The 27604-nt window shown below is 40.6% G+C and overlaps 2 protein-coding genes across 6 annotated transcripts; both read right to left on the reverse strand.

Annotated features, from left to right (window-relative positions):
- Nucleotides 1-33: 33 nt before the first annotated feature.
- On the reverse strand, nt 34-14974 carry LOC127952027 (ataxin-2-like protein). 2 transcript variants are annotated; one of them, XM_052550266.1, is made up of 24 exons: nt 14709-14974; nt 14351-14448; nt 13319-13358; nt 13145-13201; nt 12943-13014; nt 11288-11465; nt 11085-11203; nt 10900-10991; nt 10154-10387; nt 9704-10059; nt 9524-9610; nt 8648-8767; nt 8502-8570; nt 8355-8416; nt 5110-5462; nt 4937-5006; nt 4689-4838; nt 4506-4569; nt 3077-3237; nt 2854-2983; nt 2664-2773; nt 2382-2564; nt 602-782; nt 34-410 (listed from the first exon to the last, which is right to left on the reverse strand). In XM_052550266.1, exons 1-24 carry the CDS (start codon nt 14727-14729, stop codon nt 355-357), a joined length of 3063 nt encoding a protein of 1020 aa, XP_052406226.1. In that variant the 5' UTR covers nt 14730-14974; the 3' UTR covers nt 34-354. The 2 variants fall into 2 exon arrangements, with proteins under 2 accessions (XP_052406226.1, XP_052406227.1); XM_052550267.1 differs by lacking the exons at nt 14351-14448; nt 14709-14974 and adding an exon at nt 13922-14238.
- A 274-nt stretch (nt 14975-15248) lies between these two features.
- On the reverse strand, nt 15249-27097 carry LOC127952028 (SH2B adapter protein 1-like). Of its 4 annotated transcripts, XM_052550270.1 has the most exons (11): nt 26688-27097; nt 26378-26428; nt 23298-25313; nt 22775-22876; nt 22216-22307; nt 22007-22092; nt 21610-21762; nt 20695-20906; nt 20360-20534; nt 18572-18662; nt 15249-17110 (listed from the first exon to the last, which is right to left on the reverse strand). In XM_052550270.1, the coding sequence occupies exons 3-11, from the start codon at nt 24963-24965 to the stop codon at nt 17089-17091; spliced, it is 2601 nt and encodes an 866-aa protein (XP_052406230.1). In that variant the 5' UTR covers nt 24966-25313; nt 26378-26428; nt 26688-27097; the 3' UTR covers nt 15249-17088. The 4 variants fall into 4 exon arrangements, with proteins under 4 accessions (XP_052406230.1, XP_052406228.1, XP_052406231.1 ...); XM_052550268.1 differs by lacking the exon at nt 18572-18662 and having other exon boundaries at nt 26688-27075; XM_052550271.1 differs by lacking the exon at nt 26378-26428 and having other exon boundaries at nt 26688-27073.
- Nucleotides 27098-27604: the final 507 nt, after the last annotated feature.

Below are 27604 nucleotides of genomic sequence, written 5' to 3' on the forward strand. Positions count from 1 at the left end.
GGAGAATAACATTCAAAGCACATGAGACAAGAGGAGAGTTTAAAATTTTATTTTTATACACTTTTTTTGTATTTTTTTTTTTTTACCATTTATTTGCTTATTTAATAAGGGGGTTGAGGACAAAGGGAGAGGTCATTGTATTTTTATAAAAATGTCCCTCATTCTTTCCATTTTTGTTTTGTCTTAAACGCTCCCTCGTTCCCTCTTTCTCTCTTTCTGCTTTAGACACTGTCTAAAGTCCACTCAAATTAAAACAAAACAGGAAAAAAAATAAAACAAGCACATTCGGTCTTGCCAGAGGTATCTAAAAACAAAATCTGTTCAGTTGGATCTTATGTACAGATGAATAGGAGATCAGTTTCCAGAAGGGTGGAACTGAATCTGCTGGGAAGGATGAGCCTGCACTGACACTGAAACACAGATCAATCATCTGTTATAATACAAGTCAATCATCCAATAGGAAAAGTGATACAAATAAAATCTTGGTAAATGCATTTGCACATCGCAGTATTTTAAATATCAGGTAGATCTAATGTTCAACTGGGGATGGGATTCTGTATTTGGGACTAAAGAAAGATTTTTTTGTTAGCAAGAAACTCACTCTGAGGTCCAATGTAGGTGTAGTGCTGGTGGTGTCCCTGCTGGGGTGGAGGAGGCCCGTGCTGGGGGCCGGAACCCTGCTGAGGGTTGGGGTGATGTGGTGGGGCATGAAGCAACATCACAGGTGGAGGGCCATGACCGGTTGAGTGGTGAGGACCCGAGAGAGCACCTTGAACATGGGTCTGAAACAACACAAAAAAAAAAAAAAAAAAGTTAGTCAAAAAAAAACTATAATACACACACTAAATATATATATAAAAAAAAAGGAAAAAAAGGAAATGTAAAAAAAAAAAAAAATTCTCTAAAATGCTTGACAACATTTGTAAGGATTCAGATGCAGGGTTCACACAGATACTCCCAAATTAAATTCCAGGACTTAAAAAGGACTATAAATTTTTTTTGGTTTCCAGGAAAAAAAAAAAAAAAAAAGATTTCGCTTATCAAACAATATTGTTATCATCTTCTAAATAAACAAATAAAATGGTACAAATAAAGTGCAGCACAAGCAAAGCATGTAATGACTGTGGCCAATTTAACATTTAAACGGATACTACTTTCCTTTTATGAATTTATGACTGACCTGAAGAATGAGAGCTATATCATGCGTGGTTCTTGAACAAGCTACGCAAGATCACATTCATAAAATCACAGGTGATAATGAACATGAACTTGTCGGTAATCTGCTGCTCTGTTTAGTAAATGCTGCTCCATCTGAAAGCAGGTGGTGGAGATTTACTACTAATCACAGAACCAGCTTTACATGAACGTCACATGTGATTATTTGCACAGCCCTAATAAAAATGTAAAGAACGTTTAAAAATAAATAGCCTATTCATTCTAAATATTTAAGTATTCAGTGCTGTGAAGAACACCACGGTGAATACAAAAGCCTGAATGGCTGTTTAAACCATAGATGTGCATCTATGGTTTACCATTTTAGAAAGTAGTGCATCTGCTTAGTTTCTGGGATTTCTGGCTGCATTTCTGCTGTTCAGCACCATCTGCTGTCAGAGAGTGAAAGTGTGCTTTCATTCACATGTTCCCAATGTGCTTCTCATCTGTGCTTGTTTACATCAGTGCGCGCATTTCACGCAGCACACAGCCGCGTTGTGCATTGTACCAAATGATGGGGAAAATATTCTTAAAATGCCTTTCAAAAATCTGAATTACTTGTCAAATAAATATTCTTCTTCTGAAGTGCCCACGATAACAATATTGTGCATATACACTACTGTGATATATTCCGCTACCGAATACCAGCACGTGTCTAATGTAAACACTATCAAAGGTTTTACCACAAACTCAACTTTATACGGATAATGCGAGACTGCCTTTCTCCTGAAGTAGTAATACGTCGCAAGATCCCGAGAGCTCCCGAAAGCAAGGAGAAGTGGTATTTATTTAAAATGTGCAGCATTGTTCATTCTGCCTGAAAAGATTGTTTTAATCAAAAACAAAAATACACACTAATTTCTTATATACATAGTCTTTTAAAAATAAGGACTTTTCACGTATCTTATGGTTTTCCAGGACTTCAATTTCAAAGAGTCAAATTTAAGCACTTCAAACACTTCAAGCACCTTGTACGAACCCTGCAGATGTTTAACCCACCTGATATGCCTTACTTTTTGGGTTCTCTGGGACAATAATCTAAAACCGTAATATCATTCTATGAATTTTTAAAGTAACCCAGTTTATTTTTGTGTATCCCCGGCAGTCACATTTGTGTTTGAATGTGACTGCTGATGTGGAGGTGTTGTGTGCATGGTTTCGGTCATCACCTGTGTCAGCTGTCCTATAGAGGGGTAGGGGTGAGGCAGGGACTGGTGTCCCTGTAGGCTGTAGCCCTGGAGGGAGTAGGAGGCCTGTGGCGAGCTGTGTCCTGGGGGCAGGTTAGGGGGTGTGGGGGCTGACAGCGGCCCAGAGTGATACAAAGACTGAGGCTGAGGACCAGGCTGACCAGACTATAACAAGAAGTCAATAAATTACCCATTTAGTTTAATTATTGAGAGCTTGTGAGGATCTCTTATAGAAGTGTTTAGAGACAGTTCTGGCGGATGTACCTGTCCTGGACTGGGGGCGGGGTGTTGAGGGGGTGGCTGGCTGCCTGTGGGGGTGCTGGAGGGCTGAGGATGATGGATGGGACCGGAGTGATGAGAGAATGACTGTGGAGCTGAAGAGAAAGAGAAAACAGCTGATAACACTGTACAACAAACTAAATCCAGTTTACAATAAAAAAGAAATAATCCTTACCATACATCCCCTGCTGAGGGGCTTGTGGTCCTTCAGTTTGACCAGGGTACTGGGGGCCTGGGGGACCCAGAGCCTGTGGGTGCGCTCCTGATCCGATCATTCGTGGTCCACCCTGGAGCATAGAATACACCTAGGACAGAGAGAAGACAATTAACTTAAATTTAAGACAAAACTTGAGAATATACTAGAATGATTTGTCTTTCTGAAAACGTGTAAGCTGTACCGGTCCAGGGTAGTGGGGCATTGCTTGTATGACCTGGTTGTACTGCAGATAAGAGGGAGGGTAAGGAGACGCCACCAGAGGAGGTCCTGCAGCTGATGCTGCCGCCTGCATCATAGGTGGCGCTGAAGAGCTGTGGTCTGGACGAGGGGTCACCACAGAACCTGAGACAGGTAAAGAAAGGAACAGGAGAATGACCCTGCCGCCTAACATTCATACTATCCATCCTAAATAGTATGTGAAATTAAAATAAGTGTGTGCCAAAGCATAGCATGTTGAAAAGCGTATGACAAAAGTCCACAGTTGGTCTCCTGTACACTATGACACACTCTGATGGCTGTAGGCCTATCAGTCCATGTGCAGTCACATCCGGCTCCAATTAGTAGCACATAAGGTCAGACGCTAGTTTGTGAAGAAAGTTAAAGCTATTTAGTTGGACTATTGATACTGATGCCCTACCATGCATGTCAACCTTTATTTTAATATGTAACATTATCTGATTGACGCAATGGTAATCGTCATAAGATGCTTAAGTTACTCCCAAAGGGAATAATTGGAATGATTTTAATTCATTTTTAAAGTGATAGATCACCCAAAAATTTTGAAAAAAAAACTTATTACCTTTGTTCACCATTGGTACACAAATTAAGAAATTTCTGATCAAATCGGAGAGCTCTCAGACCCTCTTCAGACAGAAAGGATATTAGCACAATCAAGGGACAGAAACGTAGCAGAAACGGTGCTGAGAGCGGGGATTCAAAATCGGGATGGCCGAAGCGAAACGGTGCTCTGTCGGTGCACTGTCCACAAGGCTAACAGCGCTGACATGGCCATTAACTTTTAAATGCATCATTATGCTAAAAATACAAGCAGAGTTCTCTATATAAAAGACCCACGGCTTGCAGGTCAACATGCTACTTTTCTCTACAATACGGTAGGAAGGTAAATGAAATGAAATGTGGACAGAGTGACAGGGTGCGTGTAACTATGTGGTTTATTAAAGATGCAATTGCATGATGTGATAGTATGTCCCAAACTTGCCTGCTCTTCTACTACACACTCAAGTGTCTACTTTTTTCCTCAACAAAAGAGCACATCATTTAAGTCGGCACACTGGGATGCAGCATGAGACACTCACCATAAAGTTCTCATTATATGTTATTGTAATCATAAAATTACGATTTTATTAAATATTATAATTAAACTATTATAAATAACAAGTATTTAAAATAAGCCTTGTATTTAAAATGTCATTCCTTGTCATTTAATAATAGTAATAAGCATTTAAAAAGTTTCAGCCCCATTACAGAATAAATTATATAATAATTATTACTATATTATTATTAATTATTAACAAAAAAGGTCAAAAGTTAAGTCTATGCAGGTATCAATAAGATCATTAGTACAAGCAATAATAAAACATAAGCATTACCTTTTGCCCTTTGGTACTTCCCTTGATTGACAGCTGTCATGGGATATTGGTACATTTGAGGTGCCTAATAAAAGGAGAAAAAGAAATGGGGATGAAAAAAAAAAAAAAAAGCCATCTAATTTTCAAACCCCTCTATACAACTCTTGAATTTTATCTCAAGTTATGAGCATCAGGGATAGAGACCTGTACAGAGTGGCCCTGTATCTGTATGGGTGAGACATAGCTCAGGTACTGAGCGTTGTAAATGTGCCCCTGGCCTGGAGGGGGCTGCATCACCACCGTGGGGCTGGGCGGAGTTGGTCGTGGTGGGGTGGGAGTGGCTGAGGGCTTCACCTGCAAACAAGACATGACACCTTAGCTTGGCACATTTAACATTTTAACAGATATACAGAAGACACTTGACAGGGGTGAAAAAAAAACTGTGCTCTTACCATGGTGAGAGGAGCCTTGGTGGGGTTAAACTCTTTGGCGTTGGGGTTGAGTGTAGATTTCTTCACTTGACTGCGTCGGAAAACATTATCAATTGCATTAAATACCAATAGACTTAAATGTGCTACATACTAGCAGCTGTCAGTTGAGACTTATTAACTAATGTCACACTCACTCAGCCATGCCCTCTGGTCTCTCAGAGGCCTCGGGTTTACCCTCCTCAATGCCTGGGGTCCTTGCAGGTTGGGGCGTCCCTGATGTTTGCCCTTCTGCAGTTGGATTTTGCATGGCAGGGCCAGAGGGTGCAGAGATGGGTGTGGCTGGTGGAGGGGTGGTGGTCGCCACCCCCTCTGCGTTTGTCTCTCTACTTCTCTCCTCTGCTGGAAGCTCTGTGGTCGGAGTTGAGGGCGGGGCTGTTTTAGCTTCTGTTAGAGGGGCGGGGTCTGTCTGTGTATTGTGGGCAGGGTTTGCTTGAGCAGAATCAGGGGTTGAAGTTTTGGGGTTGGAAACGGTGGAGCTAGATGGAAGCTAAAATCAGAAGGGAAGAAAAAAAAAAAAAATGTAAACTATAGTTTATACTGTATTTAACTATATAAAAAAAAAAAATTATATATATATATATATATATATATATATATATATATATATATATATATATATATATATATATATATATATATATATATATATATATATATAAAGTCTTGGTTAAAATGCTAAGGGCCACCAAAAAATATGTAAAAATTATGCGCACTTAACGACTTTAGTGAGGGAAAGAACTACATTCATATGAAGCATTATGGATGTCAACTAAACGAACAACAATGGCAAAAATAAAACATTCATTTTAAGTTGTTGATATCCATAGTAAATAAAATTGAGTAAGGCTGTGAAATAGATCAATCATGATTAAATCGCATCCAAAATAAAAGTTTGTGTTAGCGTAATGTGTGTGTATGTATGTATGTGTTACAATATTACGAGGTCATATTCTGAAACCAGTGAAACTGAAACCAAAAAGCGTTGAAACAGGAAGGGAATTAAATGGAAGAGAATGACAAAATAATGATCCACATAGCAGAACATAAACCTGACAAAAAGACTGTTAGCCTACATGTATAACAGTTCATTTTGATCCTCGATTCTGACTGAACGAGTTCCACCTTTCATTCATTCAACTACACGTTCGAAATCGCCGATTCATTCAAAGAGAGACAATGAGAAACGCTGTTGAAATCATTTTAACTTTGAGCACCACGTTAGAAGACTCCAAGTTAAAATAAGATGCTAAGACAGATTTTACTTTCCTTGGACATGACAACCTATTTGTTTTTTCCCCTCACAAATTTTACTCGCAAGTAATTGCACATGCTCAGTTGATCTCGCTCTCTCATTCACTGTATTTAGGCAAATCAGCATGGTGCACATTGTTATTACTAACTTATTTAATATCCAATACACATGCACAAAGTGTAAAACGAGAAGGGCACAACCCTATGAAAAAAGAAAACGTGCAAAAATTGCAGTTGCTGCTGTTCTTGCATTCCTCTTCGACTTGCTCGTCAATAGCTGTTGGGATTACGAGATTGCAGTCATTGCGACAGCCCTAATATCATAATGAATATGCCTGATATTGTTATTGTGGGCACTTCAAAACACCAAGAATAATTTATTACAAATTATTTTGAATTTGGGACGCATTTTAAGAATACTTTTCCCATCAACTGGTCACAATGCACAACACCGCTGTATGCTGATGTAAAAAAAAAAAGCGCAGGTGAAAAGTGCACGTTCAACCTCTGCCAGCAGATTGCGCTGAAATGCAGAAAAGCAGCCGTTCCCGAGGAAACAAAGCAGCAGCACTACTTTCCGTTTCTTAAATGTATTTAAACAATTTAAATAGCCATTCAGATTTGTAGTCTATGGTTTTCATCATGGTGACAAATATTTAAATACTTAATATTTAAGCACTGCAGATTTAAAATCAACCGATTTTAAGCCGTTGAAACACAAACAGGGCTATATTCATGCACCGTCTCCCTTTCTGCCACTTTATTGGCTTTGAACGATTACACACACTTGTATGCGTCATAATTCCCGGCTTTGCAAATATCAAATATATATTTTTTTTGCGCTCTTTGGATCATCAGTGTCTGTTTAAGTGATGAACTCCATTACTTGTGTTTGTTTCAGACATGATAACAGACGTTTTATACTTGTGCTACAACTTTTTGGCCTGTGCTACCAAATTTTCAACCCATGTTTTTATTTTAAAGAACAACCCTGTTAACACCGTGAAGACCAATTTACACAATGTAGCATTTCTTATTTATTGTAGTTTTCCTATTGCTTCTTATAGATTATTATCCTCACTTCATTGACTGTTTATCAATTTATCTATCATTTTAGGCTTGTATTAGATTGATATTGACATTGCTGACAAGGATTATGAAAATTCTAATGTATCAGAGATTTTAATATCATAAAAACATTTTTAAAAGAAAATAAATAACTATTGTGATAGATTTATAATAATGATATTGTCATATCACACAGCCCTACCTGTTATACTGTACAATGATAATTTTTTTTTTTTTAAATCATACAACTAAACTTCAATATTTTGATAATACAGAATACCATGATAAAAGCATTAGCAATTAAATCGCAACAAAAATTTGATACCTGCATATCTCCAAAATATTCACAAACACAAACTTTTATTTTGGATGTGATTAATTGATTTGATGTCCCTAATTTTGAGTTTATTGCCAGATGTATATAAATCACAGTTCTCTGATTGGTGGAATTTTCACATGGGCAATGCAGTTTTCACCCAAAAATTCTGCCATTAAACAATTACTTTAAAAATAAGTTGACATAACACAACTGTTGTACCGTACAGTGTTCTGGGTTGTTCCCATTGCATTACTAGGTGCTTGGCAGGCTGGTACTAGGGTGTTCACTTTCACACTGCCATTGATTACCCGGACACAAAACCCATAAAGACACGTGACATCAGTGCGTGACGTGTAATGTACGAGTCGAAAACGCTAGGCACATTAACTTCGAACAATCTCAGCTTCAGCGCGGAAAGCGAGGAACTAACTGATCTCTGCTTCGTTACAGTTTGCAAATATTGGTTTCGTGGCGAACACTGATCTGCCCGCGATTGAACAGTCGCACGATAACATGCGTCATCACTACGATACAGCCTTTACGCCATTAGTTCTGGCTTTTGTTCACACCGAGCTCGTTCTGGGACTGAACCCGGCAATGTTACTACATCCTCGACCAGGGATAAAAATCACACAGTGAATCCCAGTTTTTGCATGTTTGCTTTCACACAGAAGGCGACCCGGCAATGTTCTGGCAATTTTCCGGGTCCAACGTGGAGTGTGAAAGGGGCTTAACACTTACCTTAAAATGATTACCAAACTGGCGAAGCTCCTCATAGTTTGTTCTTGACTGGACTGAAGAGACTACGAAAAAAGAGAGCAGAACATTTTTTAGCTAAATGAAAAGTACAAAGGGATATTAGTTAAAGTGATACAACTTCAGGATTACCTTTGCTGCTCTTGCTCTCCTGAGGACTAGCTGGACTCTCCGTCCTTTCCTTCGACAGGATTTCATTCACTGAAGGAAGAGAGTCAGATAGTTGGACGCATGCACAATTAACAGTGTAACTACTCAAAATTGTAGCAACATCTCACCATCTACAGGGAACAGAGGGGTGGGGCCAGTGGATTTGGTAACCGACGAGGTATCCAAGTAGACAGGATTAGACTGAGGAGTGTCCTGGGAAGGAGCATCCGGTTTAGGGGAACGAGAGACTATAGAGAAAGGAAATCACGTTAAAGAAAAAAAAAGGGGATAGAGGTTGGAAATGCACTGCATCATTTAAATTCATGAAGGATGCGTTTAACTGATCAAGTGGTGACAGACAACTATGATGTTACAAAAAGACTTCCATTTCAAATAACTATGCTAACTTTATAACTTTATATTCAACGAAGCCTGAAAAAAAAAGTCAAACTGTTTTCACAAAAATATTAAGCAGCACAACTTTTTTTAAATTCGATAATCAAAAACAGTTTCTTGATCACCAAAATCATCATATTGGAAGGAGTTCTGAATTATCCCCTAGACTGGACTGAAAACTAAATTTTCAATATTATGGTTTATACTGTATGTTGTGTGATCAAATGCAACCTTCTTACAGATCTCAAACTTTTTAAAAAGTACAGTAAAAAAAAGACCTGTGACAAATGGATTGTCTTACAAATAATCTTAATATTACAATATTTATATTATACAACTACCAAAATGAGCATAACTGGATTAAAAGGGAATAAAATCACAGCTGGACTATGAACACACACTTGAAGAGCTTACTAATTTGCATATAGCAAGTAATACAATGAAAAGTTTGCATTTTCGCAGTTGATAAATGTGTGTTCATGACTATCCCACTGTAAAACAGAAAGTGTACAAGAACGGACAGGATTAAAGGTTGAAGGATGATCCTCTGTTAACCTCATGTGCACGTGTCTATGTACAATATGTCCATTTTGTGCATGTATTTTAACCTGTAGGGGAGGAGTGAGTGGTTGAGGTACGCAGGTTTCTGTTGGTCTGTCCAGGCCTTTGAGACTTGGGTGACATTCTGGATGACACTAGAAGAGATTGATGCAATGTTCATTAAAACACAGGGCAGCAACCATCACAAACTACAAAAGTGACAGGTCTCACGTGCACACACAACTTACCACCATTGACAGGCCGGGCTGAGTCTGAGAGAGACTGTGGGTGTGAGAGTGAATGTGAGAGTGTGTGTGAGGAAGGAGGGCTGGAGTGACCCGGTTCTGAGGGGCGGGGCTGTGTGGGAGGACTGCTCTGTGATTGGTGTGCAGAGTATCCTCCTCTGACAGACAGAGGGCTGCTCCTATCAGGGGGAGGAAGGGTCTGACCTCCTCCAGAGGAGAGGGGTCTAGGTGAAGAGCTCGAGGTGCCAGGTCTATTTGCTCGATTAGGCAGGGTGGATACAGCTCCTCTTTCACCCCTTCCAGAAACTCCCAGTTCTCTCTCCCTTGCCCTCTGTGGTAGAGGAATGTACTTGCCCTCCCTAAAACAAAGACAGCAATGATCATCAGTATACCAAGGAGAAAGACTAGATGAGATGGTGGTAAAAAAAGAAAGAGAAAGATACTGTTTCGAACCTGCTCCCAGCACTGGAGAACCCAGGACTATCTCTTCCTCTTTCCCTTTCTCCTCCATCACGGTCTCTGTCCCGAAGCACAGCGCTGTATTTTTCTTCCTCGGTTCGTCCCTCATCATTCTCCAGAGCCACCCGGTAGCGATACTGCTGATTGCCCTCAATCTCACTGGCCAATCGGGCGGCCCGAGCTTCTCTCTGTCTGAAGCCCTCAGAGCTGCCCCGCTCCAGAGGAACCCTAAAAGAGATAGGCAGCAGAACGTGATGTTTACTTGATTTCTTTGGGCATGGTCTGAGAAGGTTTTTTTAATCTTATTTAAGACCTGTGTATATTTCACAGGCACATACTGTGACTTTAGTAAACAAGGCTTTGTTACCCTAAAACCGTTTTGAAATGTCAGTTTATTCACTGCTAAGGGGAAATCTCTGTAAACTTAATATAATAAAATGAATATTGAAATACACAAAGCGTTTAAATAAGTACATATATGCATTAAGCCATATCATGATTTGTGTTTTTCCAAGCTTGAATTTAAGACCTCTTAAGAGAAGGCTACATAGGATATTTTAGATAATTTACTTAGTATTATTATCTTTAATTCAGTTCAACTAAATTTAAAGGAACCATGGAAGCCCTGTTTGAAGGACAGAAGGATTTTCCAATTCAAACATTCGAAAGGTCTGTCTCTGAGTAGAGAGAAAGAAAAGAAAAGAAAAAAAAACTCTAAACCTGACAGAACATCTACGTACGTGTACATGGAGAGACTGGAGTCATAGGTGGACTTCACCCCATAGGTCTCCTCATTGAAGCGGAACATCTCACTGGCATCCCAGCCATTAGACTGAAAGACAGAAAATTACATGTAAAAAAAAAAAAAACACACTAATTTGTGTTTGCATATAATTGGAAATACAAGCATACTGGTAGAACTCACTGCATCTGCATCCAGATCAAAATTTTCTCCGTTGCTATCGCCACCATCCCACCTTTGGAGGACCTTCTCTCTGTGGTCACCATTTACTCTTGAACCAATTGCAGAGTCTGTGAAAGTGTCTGAAAGCATGCACACAAAGCCTTACATTTCCATATTTAACAACACTACACATGCATAGTACTTGTACAGAGTCATACACACACCTCTGGTAGCGTAGTTGAGGTCTACATCTCTGCAGATCATAGTGACCAGGTCATTAGGGCCAAAGATCATGGTGTCTGTGATCTCTTCTCTCCTGGGATGGACTGGTGTGCCTCCACCACCACCGCCATCTCCTTCTTCATTTTTCAATTTGTGCACTGCGTCCACTGCCAGCTCACACTAAAAACACAGATACTGAGTGAAACTTGGTCATACACTAAACTTCACTAAGTTTTGCTCAGATAGACAAAAAAAAAAAAAAGTATTAAATGTATAAAATAAAACTGAGTCAATATCAACATATCAAATCTGGAAAAACCTGAACTGGTTCCTGTGTGAACCGCCCATTATTCTAGATTTCAGGTATTCAAATAGTTAAGATCAGCAAAGCAGGGCTTAAAGTTTTCCAGCACCCTGCTCATTTCCAGCATGCAGCATTTAGCTACATTAAAAAAAAAAAAATTCTTGTTGATTGAGATCACTTTCGAGTCCATGAGTTTGCCCACCAATGGTATGAGAGCAGCAGCTTTGGGTCTCAACCAAACTAACATATTTACAGGGCTTTCCGAAAAGGTCCGGTTCACACAATCTATTAATGGTAACTTAGCGGTAATTTACCAGTAAAGACTGTTTGTGTGAAAACTCTTCCTCTGCTGTCAATTTTAATTGCTTAGGGTCATCTGGAATAAGTGTGCATTATCTCCCTAGATTTGTAATGCAAATCATTTATAAACCTTTGCCAACACAGGAGAATACATCAACCTATGTCCAAAGATGCCATTTATCGTACATCGCAATTTCAAAATAAACGTTTCTGCATGTGGCCAAATATTAAAACATAATGATTTAAACAGTTTAAAGGGATAGTTCTGAAGATGAACGGAGGTCTTACAGGGTTTGGAACGACATGAGGGTGAGTCATTAATGACAATTTTCATTTTTCTGTAAATTAACCCTTTAAGTTGTTTATGTTCGTATTATGTAAAGGCATATTAAATGTATTTTAACAGTGTTTCAATACAATCATGTCATTTATTCGTTTTGATATTTTATTGATATTTTGAGCCAATTATTGCCTCAGTTAGTTTATATATAAATAGTCATAGTAAAGCCTGGTTTTCACGTTGGTCTGTTTGTGTTACTAAAAACAATGAGATTACTCCGTTGCCGAAATAATCAGTAGATTACCAAAATAATCATTTAACAATTAATAACAATTGCATTGTTAAACTTTTTGTAATTAAAAGACATTGTCATTGAAAATTTCGTTAAAATAGTAAAATATTGTCTTGTTGTAGTGAACCAAGAATCTGTATTTTGTTTAATTGTCTAAACTAATTGTACTGCCACACCCCTAATGTCTCATATTTTCCAAAGTGTTTGATACAGCTTTCATTCTTCAGGTCAACCATATATTCATGAAAAAGAAAATCAGTTTGAATAAAGCAAGCAATCACTTTGCCATAGCATCCCTTCAAATGTTAAAGTAGTCACAGTCATTGCATGCTTTGCATGTGCCGCCCCGCCCCCAGAAAAAAGTTCAGGCTTAGGATTTTTTTTTTTTTTTGCTTTATCCCCTGAGCAAGTTTAAACATAAGATTCAGAAAGCAAATTAAATGCAGATATCTTGTCAGTAGATCTGGTATGACTGACTTACACGTGAGCTTAAAGTCCTGAAGATTCCCTCATATGTACTGCCGTTCTTCACCATAACATCGCATCTGGAGCCCTGTGGAAAAGATGGCATGCGTGTCATATTTTATTGCTTAATGCTGAAAACAAATTAGAGAAGATGGCGTGAATCACATAAAAAAAAAAACAACAACTAAAAATCAAGATTTTGCTTGTTTAAAACTCACCACCACGGCTGTAAGAAAATGGAGCATCCGTGAGTTGTTGTACACACCCTCAAACACCTTTAAAACATAAAATAAAAAGGACATACAAAAATCTTTGAGAATTTGGGATTCCAAGACATCTAATAATCCAAGAATGCAAAACCAAGAGTCTAAAAAGTACAAGCTTTTACGTACAGGTGGTGACTGTGAGGGAGGCTTCACAGAGTTTCGGTTTCTTCATGGAAAAAAGGAAAAGAAAATCATTAGTAAACAATTAATTTACATAAACGTGTGTGTTGCATCATCCAAATCAAGAAAAACGCAAAAGACGACCAATCATACTAATAACAGATTTCTGTATATTAAGAATGTATTTTATTCATGAGCTTTATCAAATACTTCGACAGATGAGCAGTGTATACGTGCAGATAACTAGAATGAGAAACACGGCCCCGGTGTAACAGGCATTTCTCTACTGTCACGTGTGTGGACAACAATTACAACACCGAGAAGCGCGTGCTAAAACAAAAGGACAATCATACACGAGTACCACATAACGATCGGACTGAATCTGATTGCAAAATATTATTTTGCCTCGATGCGCAATGTCAGTGTGTAAACAAACTCAACCAATCGCGTGTTTTAATTGCGTCAGACTGCAAAGCGGGTTATCGGAGCTGGCTTACAACACAAGCAAAAGCCGAATTGAAAACAAGACCAACAGTTTGACATTAACACGCGCTAACGTACACATTTCCCGTCCCTTGCTACGATCAACGGAAAAACGAATGTTTGTACTTTTTTGTCCCATGCATCCCGGCTCTTCTTCGAAGGCGTCTGTCCAAAACAGCTCAAGTTGAAAGTCGAGCACAATACAGAATCATATGGGGATCGGAAAACAACAACAAAACACTGCTGACGACCCGCCTCTGAGAGGAGTCATACGTTGGAAAAGATGGCAATCACTTAAAATCTAAATTCTATTGGTTGAAGACAATATTTCTGTGCGGATGTGTACAGACTGCGACAATGTCGTTCATCATTGGCCCAAATTTCTGTCACTCAAACATTCTTCGCAGCGATTGGCTGGTGCTCCTGCTAGTTTAACAAGGCTTGAAACAATTGATTAGGTATGCGCCGAGGACACGCCCACTTTGACCGGTAGGCCTCGTGTGCCAATACCAATCCGCGGACTTTCTGAGCGGGGCAGCCCAGCTTGTGCGTTACCTTCCCGGGGTGGGTCTGTTCGAGTTGCTCCCCGGAACGGATGAAGCCATTGACCCTGAAGTTCCATTGGATGTTTTGCGGCCACCGGGTCCAGGTTGCTGTCAGAAAGCAAAATGATTCTTAAACACTGACACAAATTAAGCACTGGACAAATTTACGTAACGTCATATTTAAGAGTCTAACGTTAGCCGAGTGTTGATGGCTAGCAGGTTTACTAGCACGTTACGGTAAACAAGAAAGTGGAAGCTTAATGAAGAACGACAATACTTGGACCATAAAATCGATTATGAGTTTTAATATTCTTGATTGAGTGATTTGTAAAAAACATTAAGTGATTTTTTTTAGATGCGGTACTCACGTTCTGTCGGCGAAAAGACATAACTAGCCGCTAACTGAGTTGCCCGCTAAATTCCCCTTGTTGCCTGTGACAAGCTAGCAGCTGGACTAGCGTTCTCCGATCCGCACGTGCGCGATCTCCGTTATAGCCCGAGGTCCAGTTCAGTACGATATTCTGTCTCGAACAGAACACGAAGAGATAATGAGTCTTATTTTTCTATTAAATATTACCGGCACCACGTCTCGCGAATTAGCCAGCGACAAACGCGAAGGCTGTTTTTTTAAAAACCCTCGATTACCATTGGACGACGGCGTAGAACGTACTGATGACGCAATGGCGTACAAAACCCGTATCACACCGACAGCCACACTTTACGCGTGCATTCTTATGTACATTCTTATAAGAAATGTACAAGATCAAATTTCTCATGTCATTATCTATCTATCTGACTGTTTCTATCTATCTATTTCTGTGTCTATCTTATCTGACTGTTTCTACCTATTTCTATCTGACTGTTTCTATCTATCCATCCATCCATCACACAAAAACAACTCAGACCAATTGTTTCCGTATAATTATATTATATCATCATCATTTAATTCAATGTAGTACCTGAAACTAATTACACAGTGTGGGCAACATTGTCCACCTTAACACACAGTCCCAGCACTGACTGACAGACAGAGAAGAGAGAAAGCGAGAGAAGGCACAATAAGAGGTATAAATAAAGGGTCAAAGGAAGGGAGGAGGAGCATGGGGTAAATGAAGAGAAAACAAATCATACCCAAATCTGTAGGATCAAAAAGAGAACAACTGAAAAGGCTGAGACAGAACTGGAGAAACAAAGCAGGAAAATACAGATGCAGGCACTGAACTGGATGGCAGACACCGCACAAAATCAAGAAAGACTGGCACAAGACGAGAGGAAATGACAGTTAACGACACGAGAAGGCACAAGAAGAAAGGGGCTCTTTTTTTTCCTTTTCAAAAGTTTTCCTGAAATCTGAGGAAACCGAAGCAAAGTTTGAAGGAGACCGAGTGGGATTAGAAGAGATATAAAAGGCACAAAAAATACGAACCGAAAACAGATTTTGAAGAACAAATATTATTTGTTCAAATAGTACACAACAAAAATAAAGGCATTTTGAACCAAACAAAAATAATGCTATTATTTAAACAAATATTAAATTCTAATTATTATCATCATCATCGGTTATCAACATTTTCGCATTCAATAACAATTTCTCTTTTAAACCAAAAGGACATTCTTTCTCCCTCCTCTGGACTCTAGCTTTGAAATAAACACAACAATAAACCCAAATACTGTAAAGCTAAGAGGAAGGGAAGGATGTAAAGACAGAGAGGGAGAGCAGAGGAGCTGGGCGACAGATCGGGACTCTGAGGTAATGATGGCGTCTGTGGAGATGTTTAATACGCTAGTAATACTACTGGACTTCAGAGGATTGGGCTTGTTGTTTTTGGCAGAACTGGACGTTGTCAAGCCCGAGGCAATGCCTGCTACTGAACTAACTAAATCAGTACAACTGAAATGAACAGGATAAAAAAAAAAAAGGTACGACTTTGTGACATTCGCAGTTTGTCAGTGGCAGAAAATAAAGAAAACAACTTAAAAAGCTCCAGTAATAATAATAATAGCAACAACAAAGAGTGCTGGTGGGTAACAATCTCTGAACAAGTGAACATTTCCACTCAACTGAGGGGAAAAAGAAACTCCTTTCATATAAGTGCGAAGGCTCAAAGAATACTAGACGTCTGAATAAAGTAAGTTGCTAAAACACGTCACCAGCTCAGTGACGGCGCTGACACTTCTGTACCTTCCTATGCAGCAGCAGAACCAGAGGAACTTTCACACTGACAAACACCGGAGAACAAATCTAGAACAACGCACCTACAATTTAGTGTAGTACTGTTACTTAGTATTTATACAAAATAAAATAAAATAAAAAGTACCGTAAGTATCATATATGCTTATGTTTTTGGGCGTCTCTCTCTCTCTTTCTCTCCATCTCTCTCTCGCACCGTGAAAGCTCATGTTTAATAGTGTTAATAACGCAGTCGCTCAGTTCTTCTGTTGGAGAACACTGAAAATACTGATTGTGAAGGGCCCTCCTCTTCCTCCTCTATCCCGACTGGTTGTTTTCCCGTTTAGAAGAAGGAGTACTGGTTGTCGATGGCTCTGGCTCTGCCTCCTTCTCTCTCCTCGCCCTCCACCCCTTCCAGCTGGAGGAGAGGTGGCTCGCGCTCCCGGTCCTCGCACTCCTCTGCCCCGCTGCTTGCTCCGCCTCCTCCGGCGGCCTCCGGCTCACTCCCTCGTTCCTGCGGCGGGGTTGGGGGCGGAGGGCGTCCTGGAGGCAGAGGGGGAGGAGGTGGCTGAGGAGGACTACGGGGTCTGCTGGTCAAGTCTGAGAAGACGGAGAGGAGGGAGAATTAAATGTGTACAGGAGTAATGCCAATAAGATGCAAAGTTTGAGGAGAAAACCTCAGCTATGACACGTGCTAGTAATGGAATCGGTCAACACATTGCACACAGACTGTTTACACCCTGCCTCCACTAAACAGCCGTAAAGAGTCATCGACTGAATGCATTCGGACTCACTGAAACATCACCAATCAGGTTTATATGGAGACAGAGCTCTCGGTCTACAAATGTGTGACCTTTAATAAAAGTTATGATTAACGCAAGCTATAGTGAGCACATGTTAAATGAAAGTGTCACCCTGCGACACACATTTCAGGATGGATGTGTGCAACTGAAACCCAGCTGTGAATGAGGAAGTTAAGCAGACAGATGTGCACTGAAGTGAACGGATGACCTGTCACTACTCTTTTTCTGTCTTTTGGATCCTAACAAGCTTCCTCTTCTTCACATTCCTGAGGAAAAAAAAAATTGCTTCACGCAATTTACTCTTTCATCTACTACCAAAGTTGCCATGAAATAAAAAATGGATCCTTTTTACTTTCTTAATAGTTTCCTCATCTTTTTATGCAAATGTAAAAAAACTGAATGTTTTTATATTTGTCTTATTTAGGGAAATGTAGTACATCTGTACATTGGTAACAACAGTGACACTCACTTTGATGATTCAGTCCAGTCCCACCTCACACTTTCCTCATTAATGCGTTTAGGGTCTGTACGTTTTGCTGTTGTTTTAAAGAAACTATTAGTTTCAACAAAGACTTTAAATAAAAGGTTTAAAATTACATTAAAAGGTTTTAAGTATATGTTGTTCTTATGAACTTTCTGTTCATCAAACGAATTAAAAGTTTCCCGAAAATATGAAGCAGAACAGATGGTTTCAACATGATGATAATAATAAAATGTTTCTTGAGCAGCATACTACATCGGCATATTACACTAGTCAACATTTGAAGTGGATCAAGACCTTTCATCAAAGTTGTCCTAAAACCAAAATGCGTTCTTGTATTAGGACAATTTTGATGAACCTTTTTGATCCTCTTCAAATGTTGACAACTGAAGAATGGTTTCTGAAGGATCATGTGACACTGAAGTAATGATGCTGAACATTCAGTTTTTAGAATCAGAGGATTCAATTACATTTCACAATATTACAGTTTTATTGTATTTTTGATCCAATAAAAGCAGCTTTGGTAAGTATAAGACTTGCTGACCACAACATTTTGAACAGTAGTATCATTTTTTAAAAGTGAAAAGGTTTGATAATTTAGTTTCACATGACCACTTCCGTTCTTTATCTGACTCAAGCTGTTTTTGGTCCTGTACCTTTAATCTTTTTATTATACCCCCAATATTTTTAATACACCCCAATGTACCAGAATAATTTTATTTCCTTCTTTCAGACCTTCTCTGTCTATCTCTCTCTGGTGAATCTGGGCTCACTTACACACAGTCAGAGATGGGGGTTGATGGGGAGTCGGGGTGGCGCGTGGTGATGACATCACAGACTGTGGGGCGGCTGCCTGCCCTTTCCCGGCCTGCGAAGATGACCCAACGACAAACAACAACAGAAACAGCCAATCAGAGCTCTGATATGCACTATGGAGAAAGCCAGAGGCTGAAGCGGAGGGAGAGGAGCAGAGGTACGGCATGTGACCGGAGATCAAAACGAAGGAAGGCAATGGTGATGGAAAGAACATAGATTCATGTTCGAAAAAAGACTGGAAGGGAGTAGAAGAAGAACAGAAGCAAAAGAAGCACTGATAGATAAGTATAGATTTAGTGTCTAGGAGATAGAAAGTGTTGAAAAGGAGATACAGGATGGAGGACACACAAATTTAATTAGGAGACAATCATTGTCAAAAAGCAAAAGCAAAGCCATGCACATCCAGCCAACAGCAGACTCTGGCAGCAGCGATGGATCCGTGTGTGTGCGCGAGTAGTCATAGCAGATGCTTGCACGGAGTGTCCTTTAAAAAGCATGCCGTGACAGGAAGTGATCTCACACACGGGGTGATCCCACATTTAGTCATATCTCTGTGACAGGTGCAAATAACTCATGCAGTGGTCATGTTGTTTATGAATACACACATACACAAATACACATATGATCGCTCTCCAGATTCATCCCACTCACATGACACACACAAACTCAGTGCCAAAGACTGTGTGCATCACTAAAATCTTCCCTGGATTCAAGACAATCAAACTGATAGAGGACGCCTTCAAAGAAATATTTCTTGTTATTTTTTTCCTTTTATGGGACCACCAGGATCTCCCTCAAAACAGCGGTTTAGCTTTGGGCTGTCAACTGATTAAAATTATGTGATTAATTGCATCCCTTTATCATAGTTAATGCAATCATACTACTCTCACAAGAACAAGTCAATATTTCTGAGATGGTATAAAATGCACAGGAAATAATATTTGATATAATAATCAAATAATAGACTTGAACTTGAGTCATAGTTTATGGATAGTTATGTCACAAAACATCAGTGGAATGTACCACTTTTTGACGTCATAGTGTGGATAAGCACCGCTTATGAAGAAAATCAACGCCTGCTTCTACATCACTGCCGCTTTAGCTCCGCCCACTGATTTGCACATGTAGTGTAACGAGAGGGAAACAGGTTTACACAGAAACCAAATGATAAAGATGCTCCGAATATAACAAAATGCTGTGCAGGGTTTTTGCATTGCCTTCCTTCTGATCCCAGCGTTAGAAAAGAGCGAAGTAGCTGTATTTTCAATGAAGTTGCAGACTGCGTCAGTAAGAACTTTTTTTTCACTTCATTTTACAGCGGATTCGTTTACAAACATGGCACAATACGACAGGATTTATATAAAGATCAAAACTAAAAGACTATGCTGTGCCGACTATATTGGATGAACTGTTTTTATTATGTGCTCTCTATTGCAGATCGTTTGATTTGATATGAGTGTTGATATGACATTAATGTTTTTTGATGTAAAAATCTGGATAACATTATAAATGGACCTCAGAGAATACTGCAAAATAAAAAAGGCAGTTCATGACCCTTTACATTTTTTATCAGAAACAGTGTATTTATATCCATTCAGCTGTTCTGAGGGAGATGCAAGTAGCACCTGTGATCACTTCACCTGCCCGTGCACTCAAAAGTTCTCTGGCATCTAAAAATTCAGTGTTTCCCTGTTATCTATGTTCTGTTGTAAACCCTCACGCCTTAAAGTGGAGCCCAGCCTTCCATACCTTGTTGCCGGACATTCGTGGCCCCCACAAAACTGATGAGGGTGACATCAGAGGCACCCCCAGACTCCAGGGGAATGGGGTGCACACGGAAATGCTCCAGCATGTCAAAAATGGACTGGAACCAGAGATGCTGCACACGACACTGTCCATCCTCGTTGAGGGAGAGACGCAAGTGCTGAGAGGAAGATGCCAGAGCAGAAGGAAGAGGTGTGTGGTTTTGAGACAAACACATACTGACACTTCTCATCAGATGTACACTACCACTCATACTTTTAAACTGATGTCAAACTTTTAAACAGTCATGTAAATAAATAATCACCCCCATTGGCATTTACCTTTGCTTTGCCCTGGAAGTTGAAGGTGAGGACATACTCCCCACGGCGTGTCTCACTTTGCCTCACAAGGAACACTCCATGGTTGGCCAAGCCGCCCGCCAGCACCAGCTGGGCCGCCTTAAGACGGGAGAGTGTCCCGTGAAACCACTGACACTCACTCAGAGGATGTTCCACCGTCTCTGAAACAGAGCCTTCAGAGAACAGGAACGATCCTGTTGAAGACAAGGAACAAACTGAATACCTCTGATCTCTGCATTAATGTCCATACTGTACACTATATGGACAAAAAAGTTTTGGGATACTTGCCCATTACACCAACAGGGACATTAATAACATCCCATTCTAAACACATAAATATTAATATGGAGCTGTTTCCCCCTTGATAGCTATAACTGCGTTCTGCCTATTAATCCTGTAGAGCATCTGTGAGGTCAGGCACTGATGTTGGACCAGAAGACCTGCGCTGTGCTGATATTAATGCCAGTGGAACTTTGGAACTCTTCAGCCATTAAATCAAGAGAGCATTGGCCACTTTTACAAACTATGCACCTCTGCACCTGTTGACCCCGCTCTATGACTTCAAGCTGCTGTTCCTAAATGCTGCCACTTGCCAATAATGCAGCTGATTGTGGACTGTCTAGCAGCATAGAAATTTCACAAACTGATATATTGAGAAGGTGGCTTCCCATCACAGTCTCACGCGTGAATTCACTTAGCTCTTAAAATGTTTGTGTCTGATTAAAACACTTAAATTCAGTAATGAAGAGGTGTGTGAAACTTTGACTTCTGAGCCCTATTAAATCATTCAATGGAAAAATAAATTGCATTCAAATATAAACAGGATTAGGGTGACATAGATGTCAACATGGTCTCTACCAACATGTGCGTGTCTGTGTGTTTTGCGTAGCACAGCACCTGTGGCATCAGGAGTTTCTGCAAAAGGTGTGCTAAGACCGCCTCCACCCCCACCAAGCAGTCGACTGTCTGATTCATCAAGAGGGGCACGGGGTGGCAACTCAGGAGGTAGAGGCTCCAGCTGAGGAGAACCACCAACTCCACCATAACACACTACAGTGAAGACACATCCAATAACAAATACATCACCATCTGTAGTTACCGATACATATTTGTATTTGTTTTTACTGCTACATATAAATATTTCAGTTCAGGATCAGATGTTTTTAATGCTTGTTAATCACAAAATTAAGGGCTGATTTAAGCACTGGCAAACACACAAACCCAAGTCCCGTTACACATACTGTCCTGAATGCAGCGGACCACATTCATGGTGACATCATCTCCAAACGCTTACCTTGAGACAGGCGGTCGTTGAATTCTGGCGTACTGCTGAGGTCGGCGAGAGCACTGCCGCACACTCCCTCAACATCCTCTTGCTCACTGATGAGAAGGTTCAAGGAGTGCGTTTTGATTGCCATGCATGCAAGCATGATCTCATTACAGTCTTTCAATATACATTGAGGCTTTAATTTTTTTTTAATGATTCAAAAAACAAAGTCTTACCTCAGACAAATGGCGTTTCTGATGTCACTAAGCCAAGCTCTCATCTGGACCGCATCTCTGGTCTCGATCACGTACTGCACCTGACCTTCCAACTGAGAAGAACACAAACAGATGTGATTATACGCAGCGTGGTTGTTTTTTAATGATATGGATCTTTGAGAAGGGTGTTACAACACAGGATGCAAAAGGTGACGCACGATCACAACTTTGAATCAAATATAGAAAATTCTATTAAATTTGGATAAAATATACTTGGTGGTGGTGAACATGTTGCTTTTTCACCACCAAAAGGGTTTCATCTCTAAAACAAGAGGCATGAAATATTTTTTTATTCATTTATGATATTAATTTTTCATCCTGTAATTCATCTTGAAATTATATGTAACAAATCCCACTAATTATCAACAAAGCTCATCAAACCTTGTATTTGTGTACAACCGTTAATGAGACAACAACATCTTTGTTACACATGTAAAGCAGAGTTAAGGTACAGTTTTCGCAATCATTATTGCAGATTTGACAAACCCCTACAGAAAAAAATAGAGGTGTGCTGACATACCTGCAGAAGAAAGGTGTTCTCTTTGTCTGGCACCTCTATGGCTGTAGTGCTCCTCACATCAACAATAGAGCAGCATGGGACAGTCAGTCTGGGCTTGGAGGACTAGAAGTATTCCAAAACAACAAATATATAAATGAATTATAACTTAAGCTAAATAAATTTACATACACTAATGTTCAATAGTTTGGGGTGAATAAGATGTTTTGAATGGTATTTATAATATTGCAAAAGATCTCAAAGAACTGCTTTTCTTTAGAACTTTCTATCCAAAGAAAAGTATGACAGTTTCAACAAAAATATCAAAGCAATACAACTGTTCGAAGATATGAAGAAATGTTTTATGTGACACTGAAGACTGGATTAATGGCTGCTATAAACTCAAGTTTCCAATTGGAGGAATATATTACATTTTAAAACATATTCAAAGAGAAAACAGTCCTTTTAAAGTACAATAATATCTCACTATATTAGTGTTTGATTGTATTTTTTATCAATACATAAGAGCAGAAATCATCTCACTCACCTTAGGTGGGATGTAAAACTCCAGGAAATACTCCAGCCCTCCATCCCCTCCGTCCTTATCTCGTTCTTTCAGAACTAGACGACACTTGTGCCACCGCATCCCCCTTCCGCCTGCAGTTCCTCCCATGGCCGTGGGATGTCCCGACGCTGTGCTGTCCGTGCTGTGGTGCAGCAGTCCAAAGGGAAATCCCGGGAATCCATGAGTGCTGGCAAACTCATCCGAAGAGGAGCACACGGTCACACCTCCCTCCCGTACCAGCCTGCCCATCTTCCACGGGGCACCCATGCTGCTTGGGGGTAGCGCAGATGGTGACACGGCTGAGGAAGGTGGAGCTGCGGCGGACAGAGTCGGTGGTGGTGATCGGGACAGTCGCAGTTTCTCCAACCGGTGACTCCACTTCTCCTTCTCCCCGTCGCCGTTGCTCCTCCGCCAGTCACGGGCCTCGGAGAGCGAGAGGGAGGTGGCGCTACTGGAGGATGATGGGGGCAATGAAGAGGACGACGAGTGAGGGAGAGAGAGGGGAAGGGAGAGAGAGACAGGGAGAGACGCAGGAACGCCCTGCGAGCCAGAGTTCCTCTTGCCATCTTGCAGGCCTGTAGTGTAGCTGTAACTGGAAGGAAGGGGGGCAGAATTACCCGAGCTGCAGTTCTGGGGGGCGTCACTGGAGGAGCTGCGCCAGTGCAAGATGCCTCGCACGCTCCCTCGGACGCTGCGGCCCACGCTGCGCAAAGAGAACCGCTTTTTTAGTTTATTCTTCGAGTGACCACCAATGGGTGTCTCACTGCCTTTTGACCCAGAGTTTGCTGGTGTGCCAGAGGGATTGGGGCATGCCTGGCTGAGATCGGCTCTTTCCAAGGTCATATCACCCTCGCCCTCATTGTCCCTTGCTACTACATCCGTCTCCACCTCCTCTCCGGTGACAGGTCCCACCCAGCTGTCGTCTTCTTCTTCCAGGTCTTTGTATCCAGGTTGGTTATATTTGACTGCCATTCCCCTGTCCTCCCTCCGCCCGTTATTCCCGCCCATAGAGGAAGAGCATGATGAAGAGGAGGACGGTGGGAGAATCTGAGTATGAGCATACGAGTCCTGAAATGTTCCGGCGCTCTGGAATTGCTCCGAGCCACGGGCCTCCTGGGTCAATGCCAGTTTGGGCACAACCCGCGTGTGAGTAGGGAATGGGGTGGAGGCTTCTGGCGGCAGCAGGGATGGAGATGCTGCATCCTCCTCCAGTGACGTAACGTCAGATTGGGCGACCCAGCTCACTGTTCCATCCCTACTGACACCGGTCCCCTCGAGCTCGCTCTCAAAATGTTGAACGAATCTGTCTGTAAAGCGGCGGCAAAAAGCAGCAGCCGAATCAGGGGAGTAATGAGGGTTCTCCTGCAAGAAGGCCCGGAAATGCCGGGCGAAGTCACCGGCGGCTACTCGGGCGTGGAGCTCACAGAACTCGGTCCAGCTAAGGCAGGGAGATGGAGATGGTGTGGGTGTCTCGGATAAAGATGACAAGGGCTGACTGGCAGGAGTTGGAGGAGGCAAGGGTGGGGGTCTTGTGGAAAGTGGCAACAGTGATGGAGATGGAGGAGAAGGCGAAGGAGATGGGGAGGGTGGAAGGGGAGATGAACTTGCCGCAGCCCGCGGACTGGGCGGGGTTAACAGGGAGCCGTTCATGACTGACTAATAAGAGATCAATTTGAGACCAACCGATCCTCAAAGATGTCAGGATCGTTGCGAACAGTATGGGGGGCACTCGATCTGCTCATCAGGCTACACTTTTACAATAGACATGAATTTGGAAAAGCGGACAGAAAAATGTGGCCTGAAAATGATAATTGTTTCCCCCCATTTAAAGAAAATTATTTGACTCTGAAATGGTTCACATTCTACACAAAATGTGTAAACGTGTGTATGGGGGGTAACGCTGAATTATGTGGTGAGCAGCAGGATGAGGCGATGGGAGTTCTCAGGTGATCTCCGGTGTTAAGGCTCTGCGAGGATCCAGTGGTAGGGATTTGTGACCTAAATGTCAAATAAAGAGATAAATAGATCAATTAATATTGTTTTCAACAAAAAAACAACAACAAAATAGTAATAAATGGCAATGTGATCAGAAATTACAACAATATAACAGTTAAAGGGATTGTTCAGCCAAAAATGAAAAGTCATCATCATGTTGTTACAAACCTAAATGAGGAGATATATAACTTTTCTCAGTTAGAAAAATAATGCAATGAGAGTGAACAGAGACTGAGACTATCTTTCTGCATCACTCTTTTGAATTTCACAGAAAGTCATACAGGTTTGGAATCTATCTTTCTGACTATCTATAAAAACACAAATTATTTGTAATAAATGATAACTTCAAGGTACATATCTCTTGACCCAATGTGACTCTTGCCATGTAAACAAATAAAACATTCTCATTTATATTCTACAGAAATGTATGTTACAATGCTGTTTATGCATAATCTAACAGGGCAGCATTTCCATAAACATTGTTAGCTAAATGATGCTTTTAGGAAACGTAGCGCAGGGGGTTGTTTCATAAAACTACTTTACCAAACAAGCCAGGCTTTTCAGCTATTCTGACAATATTTTTACCAAATCTACTTACAATAAATTAGACTAACTAAAGTAAACCTGTCTTATTTGATAAACGTGTTTAATGAAACATACTCCATGATGTGTAAGTCAAGATTCAGTTGTTGTTGTTTTTTAGCACAATGGTTTCCTACAAAATTAAAATTGTCTTTAACAATTACCCTTACCACTAAGCATTTCATGAACATTCACTTCCAATGCTGCAAATGTGAAGTTTATCCGCTTTAGTGTCATGCATGAACATTGTTGATGAAAGCGTTGTTTTGCTTTGAGCTTTGAGACTCAATACACCTGATATCTGAAGAACATGCTGAGAGCTAATTTCTCTCTATTATTATTATTATAGCGCAACATGCAACCAACAACTGGAGCATTTGAACCAAAACTAATCGAAACCGAGACAATGATATGAAACCAGTTAAGACGATTTACATAAGCGGAAGATGCTGTAAAGATGCTCTTAAGCTCCAATGATAACTCACCATCGTCAGTTAAGGCCAGTGTGTAACGCGAGGCCGGTGCAGATCAATAAACTGTAAAGAAAAACACACCAAGCTTAAATGCCTGTCGATTGTAGTTACAATAAAACTAAGCGATATTTGAAACCACGTAAGGACTAACAACGCACTTCGTCTAACGTTAGCTGCCTGAAAGAAGTTTAATAGTCACAATACGTTCTCACGCTTATAATGTCAACACACCAAGCTAATTCGGGCTAGCAGGTTAACTCTAGCTCATGGAAACGCTGGCAACGATCTCATGCAATAGAAACAAAATGTCAAATTAACTCACCTTTTTGCACAAAAGGCGCAATTTGTTCGCTGGCTTGAGTGAAATCCGAAAAATATTAAATGCAAATGTATATTGAACTAGCCTGGTGCTAACTAGCTAACCCAGCGCTGCTAATAAATGATCAAGTTTGAGCTGCTGGTCAGCTAGCTGGATGTTTTGCTAAGCAGGCAATGTGTCTGCCAGTATTCAGATTAATATGCATTCCTCTCCGTCTAGCTGCCCCCTGTTGATGCTAAACTTATTGATGAATCATACGGTATCTATTTATTCATAAAAGCTTTGCAACTGCTCGTGTTGCAGGTAACATGAATATTTTCTGTGCCTGCTGTCCCAGTCAGTCTCTCGCGATACAGAGGGAGAGGGTGTAGGTTGGGGGACAGGGAGTGTTGGAGAAGGGGGATTTTCAATGGGAGAGAGAGAGAAAAAAAAACCTCAGGAAGAGGGATGTGCGCTTTTTGGAGAAGCCACATTGGGCAGCTGTGTAGAAAAAGTAAAACAGGGATGTTGCTCAGGCTGATAGCTGAGTCATGGAAGCAGTGCACTGAACTTGAGATTGCTCCTGGATTATTTCAGTAAAGGAAGCTGTGCTCACTGAAAGCTATTTTAGAGGACTGAGAATATGATGACTACTATGTGAGATATGTATAAAATAATAATGTGTAACCTATAATATTTAGATAATGTATTTCATGATTATAGAAGATTTGATTAATTTGACTCCAAAATCTCTTAACTGTAACTGTCCTGCATCATAAATTTTTTTTAACCCTATGTTGCACCCACTCGCCCTTTTACATTGTGTATATTCAGAGCGTGTGCTACTGTGTACCCATGGAAAATTTGCAGGGAAATGCCAATAGCATATTCTGTTTATTTTTGTTTACATCAAAGAGGTAAGGAATTTGAGCTCTAAAGAG

Source organism: Carassius gibelio, chromosome B3 (assembly GCF_023724105.1).
Source record: "Carassius gibelio isolate Cgi1373 ecotype wild population from Czech Republic chromosome B3, carGib1.2-hapl.c, whole genome shotgun sequence".
Classification (NCBI taxonomy): domain Eukaryota; kingdom Metazoa; phylum Chordata; class Actinopteri; order Cypriniformes; family Cyprinidae; genus Carassius; species Carassius gibelio.